Source organism: Mirounga leonina, unplaced genomic scaffold (genome assembly GCF_011800145.1).
Source record: "Mirounga leonina isolate KUSES-001 unplaced genomic scaffold, KU_Mleo_1.0 Mir_91, whole genome shotgun sequence".
Classification (NCBI taxonomy): Eukaryota; Metazoa; Chordata; class Mammalia; order Carnivora; family Phocidae; genus Mirounga; species Mirounga leonina.
In genome coordinates, this window is record NW_023270839.1 from 26,435,481 (window position 1) to 26,448,255 (window position 12,775).

A 12,775-nucleotide genomic window follows, 5' to 3' on the forward strand; every position below is an offset into this window, starting at 1 on the left:
CATCGGGCTCCCTGCTTGGCAGGGAGTCTGCTTCTCCCTCTGACCCTCCTCCCTCTCATGCTCTCTGTCTCTCATTCTCGCTCTCTCAAGTAAATAAAATCTTAAAAAAAAAAAAAAATCTTAGGAAAGTGACTTTACCTAATGCTTTTATTTTCTAATTGGCAAAACATGATAATAATAGCTATTTCATAAGATTGTTTTAAGGATTAAATGGGTCAACATATGTAAAGTACTTAGAGTAATGCCTGGCACATATTAAGTACTACATAAATGTTCACTACTATTATCATCTAGTGAAAATAATCAACATAAAATTACACATAGTGATGACCCATATCCCATATTCTGACATAACAAGAAACAGGTTAAAAAAAAAAAGAGGAGGGGTGTCTGGGTGGCTCAGTTGGTTAAGCATACGACTCTTAATTTCAGCTCATGATCTCGGGGTCGTGGGATCAAGCCCCATGTCAGGCTCCATGCTCATCGGGGAGTCTGCTTGAGATTCTCTCCCTCTGCCCCTCCCCTGGCTTACACACGCACGCTCTCTCTAAAAATAAATCTTGAATAAAAGAGAGAAACAGGCGGAAACCAAGACCACTTTGAACAATATACAGGACAGGATATGAAAAGGCTTAGGTGTACAAGATAGTTCATTTAAAAAAAATGATCCTCTGAAAACAAACAAAAAAACCACAAAACACTGAAAACATAAGATAATTTTTCAGAATGATTAAACTCAAACATCTGTAAACAAGAATAAATTTATTTAATTTCTTTTAAAGATTTTATGATATACAAAATGTATATAGTATAATATCTTTAATACACTTTTTCTTTCTCCCTCCCTTTAATATTAAAACACTATTTAAACAGCTTATCTCTTCTTGCCTTGTCTGTATCTATGAGATACACTACTGAATACAAGTTAAGATTTACACTGCTCCTTCCTAAATAAAAATTAAAATTAGTACCTAGGAAACAAACAAAAAGAAAAAAAAACAAAGCATAAAACTTCAGTCAGATGAAAGCTTTTCTTGTTGTTGAGTATTCAACAATATCTGGGGCAGTTAAATTACATTTTATTGGCATAAAGTTACATTGCAATCTCCCGACATCACATAATGATAATCCAACTCAATTTCTTAAATAAGTACCATAAACAATACTCATGTTCAGATGTTCTTACACAATTTTAAATATATGCAAGAATTTATGTTTACATTCTGATTTGATATACTGGCCAATAAAATCTTTGGAGAAGTATGTAGCTTCCAGGTTGTCACTATAGATAGAGACAGGGAAAAAGCACTTTTTTTTTTTTTTTTTTTTTTTACAAGGTAACTTCTCTTGAACAGTGAGTTAAGTTTCTCCTCCGGTATATTTAGGTTATACCAGTCTACCATGGCTTTCTTCTACTTAATAAGGACTTGATAAAACAATGTTAAAAAAAAAAAAAACAACTAATACTTCTGCACAATTTGGGCTCTATTTAACCAAAAAACTGCCTCCATCTTTAAATATGGAGCCTAATCCTGATTCATAAAGCCCCTCTTAGAAAACGGTTTTCAGCTCAGGGTTCTTGTATCCCTACGGACCTCCAATAACAAGTCATCTCCTTTCCCATGGCCAACTAGTGACATCACCAGTGAACACACTAAAACACACTGAGGAAGACGTCTGCCATTGAACCAAAAGGCTGGATGATTTCTTCATTTCACCAGCTGAATGGCAGTAAACCAGCTGCCAATAAAATCTGCACAGACACTTAACTTTGGTTAATGGTATTGCACCACATGAGAGAGGGTATCACCCTCATCAGAACAAAGTCAAATGAAATCTTCTGCTAAAAAGAGCCCTTTAAAAAGTTACAAATACTAATTTTCCTTTACCTTTAGAATTTAACAGCTACCAGCTGTATCCTATAGGGAGTTCCTGACTGACTACTTTAATCAGGTCAAAAGAATATTGACCTTTTCACTGTGCCAGAATTAGCATGTTCATTTGCACACACTTTTCTCTATTACCAAACAATTTCCTCCTGAAGGAAAAATGACAAGGTAACATTTTTATGAGGTGTAGGCAAAACCAATGATTAATATTATAACATCAGACGAATAGAATTAGTTGATTCTGATTCTTTGGTGGAATTTCCAGGCTGAAGAGTCAAATCTGAAGGCTCATCCTGAGGAAACAGAATTTTATCAGGTGTATAGTCATTCCTCTTCAGATCTATATTCACACCCCCAACAAAAAAAGAAAAGAAAGTCAGTATTTCATAGAAATGAAAAATTAACATTTTCTAAATCAATTTTCCTCTAAATGTGCCAGATCTGTATTCTAGCAGGTTATTTTAAATCCCAAAGTCACAAAATTTACACATATAAAAATGAAATCATTCATTCAACAAATAAGTATTATAATAGTTCTGACCATGAGTCAATAAACTCATTAAGAGTGGAAACATAGTAATAAGCAAGGCAGACAAAGGTCCTTGCCCTCATGGAGCTTATATTCTTGTGGATGAAGAAAAACAAACAGAAAAATAACAGAATTGCGTAGTAACAAGTGTTTTGAAGCAAACAGTATGAGGAGGGCCAGATAGAAGATAATATAAGCTGATTTTTTAAGGCTGGGCAGAAGAGGCACAGGAGGTAATATCTGAGTGAAGACCTGAATATTAAGAAATGACTCAAAGCTCCAACAAGTGTGTTCTAGGTAGAGGGAAGGTTAACTGCAGGCTGTAAAAAGGAAACAGACGTGGTGTTTCCTAAAAACAGCAAGAAGAAAGCATGTAGTAACTGAGGGGGGGTGACTAGTAGAAAATGGCGTCAAGCAGCAGTTTATAGCCAAGGGTTATCAAAATATAGTCAGTGAGCAAATCTCAATAGTTTTATCTGTTTACAGATTGTCTCTATTTCTGCACTACCATGGTACAGCCAGGTAGCTGTGACAAAGGCCATATGGTCCACAAAGCCTAAAATATTTTACTACCTTGCCTTTTACAGCAAAGTTGTTGACCCCTGATCTATGGGATGCAAGCTTTGGTAAGGTATTAAGCTGACGGTATTAAGTAGTGTTAAAGGAGGAACATAAGCAAATTAAGTGACTATTCTGATTGTCATGTGAAGTCCTGTCAAGGGCGTTTAGCAAGAACACCAGAAACGAATGGTGGCAATGAGGATTAAAAGAAATGGATGAATTCTAGGAAGATTTCAGAATCAGAGTAGACAGAGTTTGACAGATTAGCTATTAAAGGTGAGAGAAGAAAAACCAATCAGCTTTTAGGCTTTGAGCCTGATCAACTGGGTAAACATTAATGAGATAGGGAAATGCAGGGGTGGGAATTGAAAGTCAAGAGTTCTGGAATGGACATATTATTAAGATGCTGTAAGGTATTCCAGTAGAGATGCAGGAAACTGAATACAGAAACAGGAGCTCAGGAAAGACAATGTCTTTAGTTAAATTTGATACTGTCAGTATTTGGATTATGTTTATAGCTATGGGATAGGATGAAATCACTTTGGGAGTTATGGACAATAGCTGCAGAATTGGAAAACAATGCAGCAGTATCAAATTTAACTTAAAACTAACCACAGTCCCACATATATCCATATGCTTCTTTATCTCCATATAAAAATAGAACTGCCATTCAGAATATGAACTGTTTGAGTGACAGCCTGTATTCAATGATCCAAATACGTATTGCTACTGTATGAGTAAGTTTTGATAAATTTTAAATTCAAGATTGTGCCACTCTGGCCTTAGGGAATGCAAATTAATTTGTAGCTGTACTGTACACCAAGAACAATGGAAAGAAACCCAATTATAATTCAAGCCCTGAAAATGTTAACCTATGGTGTAACCATGGACAAATCATGTGACGTCTAATGCTATGTTCTGGAAAATGACAGATTTCGACTGTATTGCTTTTAAGGCCTCTTTCAAGCTATAAAATCCTGATTATATTAATAATTTTTAAAATAGATACACTATACTTAAAATATTGGATCCAAATGATATATAATTTATACGTAATTATAAATAATATAACTTATTATATTATATAATAACCAAATAAAAATTGTATCTAGGCTGCCTGATCAATTCACCACTGTTATGTTCTAATTTTGGCTAAAATGGACTAAGCATATTCAATTCTATCTTTTCCACAGATTACAAGTAAAAACCCTTCACATAAACATAAAACCACTATCTGAGATTCCTGAAAAGTAAGAGCAGACCTGTTGAGAAAGGGGATCAAAACTTGAAGAATGACCGAGATTGGTGGTGAGTTTCCCAGGGTTTTTTTCTCCTCTCTTATTTCCAGGCTTAGAATTATAGATAGCTTGATCTCAAAAATGTACAGTGAGCTAGGACAACAGAAAAAGCTCTAGGATTTTCTGGCCAGAGGATCAGGAAGGAGGACTCTGTGGGATAGAGAATCTTGAGGGGACTGCCCTCTTTCTTATTTTTTCTTTTTGCTCCTCTGGCTGTTACCTAAGACAAGCACCAGTCATGGAGAGGGACTCAGGATGATGGCAGCTGAGCAAGCACCTACAATTCCAAGAGAAAAACCCTTCTCTGGGACCACAAGAACTTAATTTTATGATTCAAAAAGTTTTTCTCTTTTTCCTTGACCCTTAGCACCAGAAATGGACTCAGTTGAAGGAAATGTGTGACAGTAAGGGAGGCCCCACAATCCCAGCTTTCTAATCAGAGTACCCCATCTGTCTCCTGCCCCTCCACCCTGCCCAAAAAAGATGCCCTTGAGAATCATAAAGTATGGAAGAAATCATGGAATGGAAGAAAATGGAGAGGGGCACCCTAAATTTGTATATGAAATCCCAAGTTCACCCTCAAGTGGCACACATGTGGGAAGACAGGATAGGCTTTGAAGACTAACCTATGGTGCAGACCTCCAGTCAGTTCCCAGACTTGATTATGATTGATGCGTAGTGAGAGAGATCTGAGTAATACTGCAAAGGCTTTGAAACCCAAACTGACATTGGAATCACAGCTACAAAAGGTAGACTGGGACTTGAAATTGAGCTTAACTGAGCTGCCTACTAACACAATTAAACAACAAAAATTGACACTCTCTAAAATATTTTTAATAAGACCCAGAATCTCATAATACTCAAAATATCCAGCTAAAATTACTGGAGATACAAAGAACTAGAAACATCTCAAAGATTCTCAAAGAAAAAGACAAGACATGCCAACCTCAAGATTACTCAGATGGAATGATCAAAGACTTTAAAACCAGCTATTATAACCACACCTCATGACGCAGGGCAAACAGACCTGAGATGAATGGAAAAACAAGTTTTCAGCAGAGAAATAATCAGTTTAAAAAGAACCAAAAAAAAGTTATAGGGCTGAAAAATATAACTGAAACAACAAAATCCAGTACATGGGCTTAAAAAAGCAGAATGAAGAAATGAAGAATAAGGAAAGAGTCCATGAATTTGATAGGTCAATAGAAATTATCCAATCTAAACAACAAATAAAAAATAATTTTTATGGAAAAAAATCAGAGACTCAGGTCCCTGGGAAACAATATCAAAAAGTCTAATATTCTTATTATGGGAGCTCCAGAAAGAGATGAAAAGAAATTGATGTAGAACAAATATTTGAAGAACAGCTAAAAACTCCCCAAATTTGATAAAAATCATAAATTTGCAAATTCAAGAAGCTAAGTAAACCTGAACCAAGATAAACTCAGAGAAAGCTATAACCAGACATTTCAGAATCGAACTGCTAAAAATCCAAATTTTGAAAAGAGCTGTAAGATTATAATGACACATCACATATAGGGGAAGAACAATTCAAATGACTGTGGAATTTTCATCAGAGGTAACAGAGGCCAGAGACAGAACACTTTCCAAGCCCTGAAAGAAAAGAGTATCGACCTAAAATTCTAGAACCAGTAAAAATATCCTTCAAGGGGCGCCTGGGTGGCTCAGTTGGTTAAGCGACTGCCTTCGGCTCAGGTCATGATCCTGGAGTCCCGGGATCGAGTCCCGCATCGGGCTCCCTGCTCGGCAGGGAGTCTGCTTCTCCCTCTGACCCTCCCCCCTCTCATGTGCTCTCTCTCATTCTCTCTCAAATAAATAAATAAAATCTTTAAAAAAAAAAAATATCCTTCAAGAACAAAAGAAAACACACACATTCTTGATAAGAAAAACTAAGAGCAACCACTAAAAAACTAAATATAGAGATAAAACAGAATACTGAAACAGAAAAAGGGGGTGGAAACAAACAAAAAAACCAAATCAGAAGCGTCAATCAGAAAACAATAAAACAAGATCTAAATCTAACCACATCAATAATTACATTAAATGTAAAAAGTCTGAAACACCAGTTAAAAATGGAAACTGTTAAGTTAAAAGCAAACAAAAAAAACCCAAATTAAACCTCAGATCCAACTATATGCTTGGATCCCACTTTTTTTTTTAAAGAAACCCACTTTAAATACAATTAACATGTCTAAGTTAAAAGAATGGGAAAAGATATCTGATAAAACCATTTATCAAAAACTAGCTGTGTTATGTTAGTATCAGACAAGGTATGTTAATATCAAAGTAGACTTCTCAGAACAAGGAAAATTACCATGGCATTCCATAATGATAAAAAGAATCAATTCACCAAGAAGACATACAACTGTAAATGTGTATGTACCTAAGGACAAAACTTCAAAACACATTAAGAAAAAAACTGATAGGGACACCTGGGTGGCTCAGTTGTTAAGCGTCTGCCTTCGGCTCAGGTCGTGATCCCAGGGTCCTGGGATCGAGCCCCACATCGGGCTCCCTGCTCCATGGGAAGCCTGCTTCTCCCTCTCCCACTCCCCCTGCTTGTGTTCCCTCTCTGGCTGTGCCTCTGTCAAACAAATAAAATCTTAAAAAAAACCAAAAAACTGACAGAACTGAAAAGCAACACAGACAAATCCACAACTGTACTTTAAAGACCTCCTTTCTAAGTAATCAACAGAACAAGGAGACAAAACATCAAGGATATAAAAAACCTAAACATTATCAAAAAACATTCCTTAATTAGCATTTATAGAATACTCCATCCAACACTGTAATATTCTCTTCAAGTGCATATGCAATATTCACACAGAAACTACATCCTTTTAAGGTTAAAAAAACTTTTAAAATTGAAATCATACAAAGTATGCTCTCTTGGAATTAAATTAAAAAAATCAATAACAGAAAGATATTTGGAAAATTTACACATATTTGAGAACTAGGAAAGACACTTCTAAATAATCCCCGGGTCAAAGAGAAATAAGAAAATAAAAAGGTCAAGAAAAATAAGAAATATTTTAAATAAAATAAAACCAAAAGTAAAATATACCAAAACTTATGGGATGCAGTCAGTGTAATTCTTAAAGAGAAATTTATAGCAGTAAATGTTTTGTTAGAAAAGGTCTCAAATCTCCCAAAGATACAAATGTAGTGATCTGAAGGGGCACGTGCACCCCAATGTTTATAGCAGCAATGTCCACAACAGCCAAACATCGGAAAGAGCGCAGATGTCCATCAACAGATGAATGGATAAAGAAGATGTGGTGTATATATATACACAATGGAATATTATGTAGCCATCAAAAAAGGGGAAATCTTATCATTTGCAACGACTTGGATGGAATTAGAGGGTATTATGCTAAGCGAAATAAGTCAATCAGAGAAAGATAATTATCATATGATCTCACTAATATGTGGAATTTGAGAAACAAGGCAGAGGATCATAGGGGAAGAAAGGAAAAAATGAAACAAGACGAAACCAGAGAGGGAGACAAACTATAAGAGACTCTTAATCTCAGGAAACAAACTAAAAACCAAAAAAAAAAAAAATCTCAGGAAACAAACTGAGGGTTGCTGGAGTGGAGGGGGGTGAAAGGATGGGGTGGCTGGGTGATGAACACTGGGGAAGATATGTGTTGTGGTGAGTGCTGTCTATTGTGTAAGACTGATGAATCACAGACCTGTACCCCTGAAACAAATAATACATTATATGTTAATAAAAAATAAGATTATTAATTATTAAGATATATAAATAATCCTATGCCCATAAATTTGACAATTTAAACAAACCAATTCCTTGAAAGACACAACTAAAACTCACTAAAAAAAAAAACGGATAAGCCCAATAGTCCTAAAGCTACTTAAAAAATTAAACTTATTTAAAACAATCTGACAAAGAACTTTAGACTGAGATGGTTTCACTAGACAATTCTAGCAAACATTTAAGACGGGGAGAGTATCAATTCTATACAAGCTACTCCCCAAAACAGAAGAGGTGTGAAAACTTCTAACTTATTTTTAAGGTCAATAGTATCCTGATACCAAAAGAAAGACAATACAAGGAAAAACAAACACAGACCAATATTATCTATGAACTCAGATGCAAAAAGCCTCAACAAAATATGAGCAGAGTCCAACAATACATAAAAAAGTAGTTTGTCCTGAATGTATAACTGGTTCAACATTTCAAAAATCAATGTAATACAATCTAATATTAACCTATTAAAGAAGAAAAAACAAATGACCATATAATAGATGCCGAAAAAAATCTGACAAAATTACACACCCATTCAGGATAAACATTTTCAAGAAACAAGTAGAAGAAAATGTTCTCAACCTAATAAAGTGCATCTACAAAACCCTTACAAGCTAACATCATGTTAATGGTGGAGGACTGAACACTTTCCCTTTAAGATTGGGAACAAAGCAGATTCTACTTTCGCTATTCCTATTCAACACTGTACTGGAATTCCTTGCCAGTGCAAAGAGTCAAGTAAAAGAAATAACAAGGGTCGCCTGGGTGGCTCAGTCAGTTAAGCGTCTGCCTTCACCTCAGGTCATGATCTCAGGGTCCTGAGATGGAGTCCTGCATCGGGCTCCCTGCTCAGTGCGGAACCTGCTTCTCCCTCTGCCTTCTGCTCCCTCTGCTTGTACTCTCTCTCTGACAAATAAAATCTTAAAAAAAAAAAAAAAAAAAAAAGAAATACAAGGTATATAGGTTGGAAAGGAAGTAATATAACTACTATCCACACAGAAAATTTCAGGGAGTTTACAAAACAAAACAAAAACAACTCCAAAATTAAGTGAGTTTAGAAAGGTTGCAGGATACAAAGTCAATAAACAACAACAACAAAAAACAAACATAAAAATTAATGGTATTTCTATATACTCACAATGAACAATTAAAAAGTTAAAAAATGCTTACTATATGCCTGGCACTGTTCTAAGTACTTCACAAATACCAACTTATCTAATCCTCAAACAAACAAGCAAACAAAAACTACGCCTCTATAATGTAGGTATTTTATGGAGCCATGCAGTTTGGTTCTAACTATTGCATTATTGGTCATAATGACAGGGACTTTAAAAAATACAGCTCAAGGGTGAGTCCCAAGGACCTGTAATTTTTAAAAAGTTCCACAGGGGATGCTGATGCACACCAAAGGGTGAGAACCACTGGTTTGTGCTACAACTTAGATTCAATCATAATTTATAATTCTTTAAATATAACAATGAAATTACAAATCTGAGAGAATATATCTATTCCTGCTTCATGGAATACTCTTTCCCCAACTCTGCCAGGCTACCTTGTAAATCTACTTAACCTTCAATTTTAGGCAATCTGTCAGTTCCCCAGGTAGCATTCCCCAACCTCTTAAGTTTGTGTTAAGTGATTTGCTTACCTGTTCTATTTCTTTTATTTGGCATTTATACAGTCCTATAACTCCCTGTTAATCCTGTCAGTATTCAAGACTAAATTCCATGGAAGGCATTTATTCACTACTATGTTGTCAACATCTAGCACAATTCTTGGCATCCAACAGACACATAATAAATATATATTAAATCAATGAACTTTGTATTTTTGTAAGTAATCAAAGAAAGCATAGATCCATTTGTAAAATAATGTGTATCTGTGCCCTCCGTCTTATGAAGTATTGTAGTAACCAAATTTCCTAAAAATTTATACATTATACTGGTTAAGAAAATGTTTACCTGGAAGTTTAAGCTTTCTACAACAAGAATTACAGTGATGTTTTGCTCTGAAGTTTTTTATTGCATCTTCACCTAGATTTGCTGGGCCAAAAACCATATCACAGGATCTATGGAATTGGTAGTTTAAAAAAAAAAAAAAAGGCATTTTATGCAAACAGAAATGTAGAATTTGAAATTATAAAATATCTTAATGAAATTATTAAAATTTATTACCTCTTTTCTTCTGCTTTAATAACAGATGGGTCAGTCAAATTTTCACCCACACCTTGATATGTATATATAAAAAAAGACAATTTATATGATTGATATAAACATTGACATCTGCATAATAGAAAGTCATGAGAGATTCTATAGCATCATCAACCTATATTATATGATGTTAAATTATTCAAGACTGTAGTTTTTCTCTCTTGTTATTTCATAACCTGACTTACGACCTTAACACTGCATCAAAGACAAACAGAGCTCCTACAACAGGAACAGAGTTAATTGTCAGAGTTGGTAGATAGGCAGGTGAACTCCCGATGGCACTTGCTTGTGATGCAACAGGGAGAGTTGCAAATAAACATCTCCTTACGGATAAGGTCTACATGATCCCCCCCCTTTTAAGATTTATTATTTATTTGAGAGAGAGAGAGCGAGCAAGTGCAAGCAGAGGGAGGAGGAGAGGGAGAGAGAATCCTCAAGCAGACTCCCCACTGAGCGCAGAGCCGGATGCGGGGCTTGATCTCATGACCTGAGCCGAAATCAAGAGTTGGATGCTTAACCAACTGAGACACCCAGGTGCCCCTCCCCCCTTTTCAACTTAGTTAAGCAAAGAACAATTAGGTACATGAAAGCATAATTTATAGGCCATTTTAAAAGTGTTTTGGATTTTTAAAACTCATACACTAACACATGAATATACTTCTTGCAAAAGATTCAGGTTACATAAAGAATAAGATTGTAAACATCTTCCTTCACCTTCATCCTTCGCCAGAGGTATTAAAAGTGTGGTTAAATATTTTCAGTCTCTCTTAATCTATTTATTCACATAAAGAAAGAATACCTACCGACCTACTACTAAACAGATTGGCAAAGATTAAGAATATTCAGTACTGGAGGGGCACCTGGGTAGCACACTCAGTTAAGCATCCGACTCTTGGTTTCTGCTCAGGTCCTGATCTCAGAATTGTGAGATCGAGCCCCATGCCCCTGTTGGCTCCATGCTCAGTGCAGAGTCTGCTTGACTCTTTCTCCTTCTCCCACTGCCCCTCCCCTCTGCTCTCTCTCTAAAATAAGTAAATAAATCCTTAAAAAAAAAAAAAAGAATATTCAGTACTGGAGTCTTTGGAGAAAGGGGCACTCACATACAGTGTTACGTATGAATTCCTGTAACCTTTTAGAAAAGTAACTCAGCAATAGCTATTAAAATTGCACTCATCTAGGGGCACCCGGATGGCTCAGTTGGTTAAACGTCTACTTTCAGCTCAGGTCATGATCTCAGAGTCCTGGGATTGAATCCTGCACTGGGCTCCCTGCTCAGCGGGGAGTCTGCTTCTCCCTCTGTCCCCCCTCTGTCCCCCACCCTGTCCCCTGCTCGTGCTCTCTCTCTCTCAAAAATAAATAAAATCTTTTTTAAAAATTGCACTCATCTCTTCTTACTAAGCCAATTCAAGAATCTACATTATGGAAATAAAAGTAGCAGTACATGAGTATGTTTGTTGCAGCAATGTTTGTAGTAGCAAAAAAGAAAAAAAAGAGAGAAAATCATGATATACTGTTAGAAAAAAAACAAGTGCTTATATGGCATCAACCCAGTTGGAGGAAAACCACAACACAAAACAAAATGATTAAAAATGAGGAAGAAAGGGGTAGCTCAGCTGGTTAAGCATCCAACTCTGGATTTCAGCTCAGGTCATGATCTCAGCGTTGTGAGACTGAGCCCCGAGTTGGGCTCCACACTGGGGATGGAGCCTGCTGAAGATCCTCTCTCTCCCTCTGCTTCTCCCAACTTGTGCTCTCTCTTTAAAAAAAAAAAAAAAAAAAGCACCTCTATTTGTGTATTTGTCTTCATAGAGGTAGAGATACAGTAAAGATAGGAAAACTGTTCCTTATGTATTTCTATATTGTTTAACTTGTCTGTAGTAATTGTGTCAAATATTCCTATGAAAAATGGCTCCAGGAACATATTAATGATGTAAAGAACATCACAACTACTTAGCTTATTGAAAAGAACTCCCACCATTCATTCATTTATCTATCTATCTATCTTTTATTTATTTATTTATTTAAAGTAAGCTTTACTCTCAATGGGGGGCTTGCACTCACGATGCTGAGATCAAGAGTTGCCAAGTCCTAGGGTGCCTGGGTGGCTAAGTTGGTTAAGTGTCCACCTTCAGCTCAGGTCATGATCTCAGGGTCCTGGGATGGAGGTCTGTGTCAGACTCCCTGCTCAGCAGGGAGTCTGCTTCCCTCTCCTTCTGCCCCTCCCCCGCTTGTACTCTCTCTCTCTCTCAAATAAATAAAATCTTAAAAAAAAAAAAAAAAGAGTCACAAACCCTACTAAATGACCCAGCCAGGGACACTAACTCCCATCTTTTAAATTAACAGTTCAGACAAAATCAGTTTGGCTTTACCTCCTATGCATATTTGAAGACAGTTAGATGATACTTATTTAAGAATAAACTTTAAGGGCGCCTGGGTGGCTCAGTTGGTTAAGCGACTGCCTTCGGCTCAGGTCATGATCCTGGAGTTCCTGGATCGAG

At 36.2% G+C, this 12,775-nt stretch overlaps 1 protein-coding gene across 3 annotated transcripts in view; it reads right to left on the bottom strand.

Annotated features, from left to right (window-relative positions):
* Positions 1-963: 963 nt before the first annotated feature.
* The window catches only part of TRPM7 (transient receptor potential cation channel subfamily M member 7), a 118,449-nt gene continuing 106,637 nt past the window's right edge, over positions 964-12,775 (bottom strand). For 2 of the 3 annotated variants that reach the window (XM_034994277.1, XM_034994276.1), the window contains exons 37-39: positions 10,242-10,293; positions 10,029-10,135; positions 1,484-2,229 (exon numbers count right to left, since the gene is read on the bottom strand). In XM_034994277.1, the coding sequence (XP_034850168.1) occupies positions 2,099-2,229; positions 10,029-10,135; positions 10,242-10,293 (290 nt within the window). In that variant the 3' untranslated portion in view covers positions 1,484-2,098. Of the gene's footprint in view, positions 2,230-10,028; positions 10,136-10,241; positions 10,294-12,775 lie in introns of all 3 variants that reach the window. The other variant, XM_034994275.1, reaches the window with a different exon arrangement.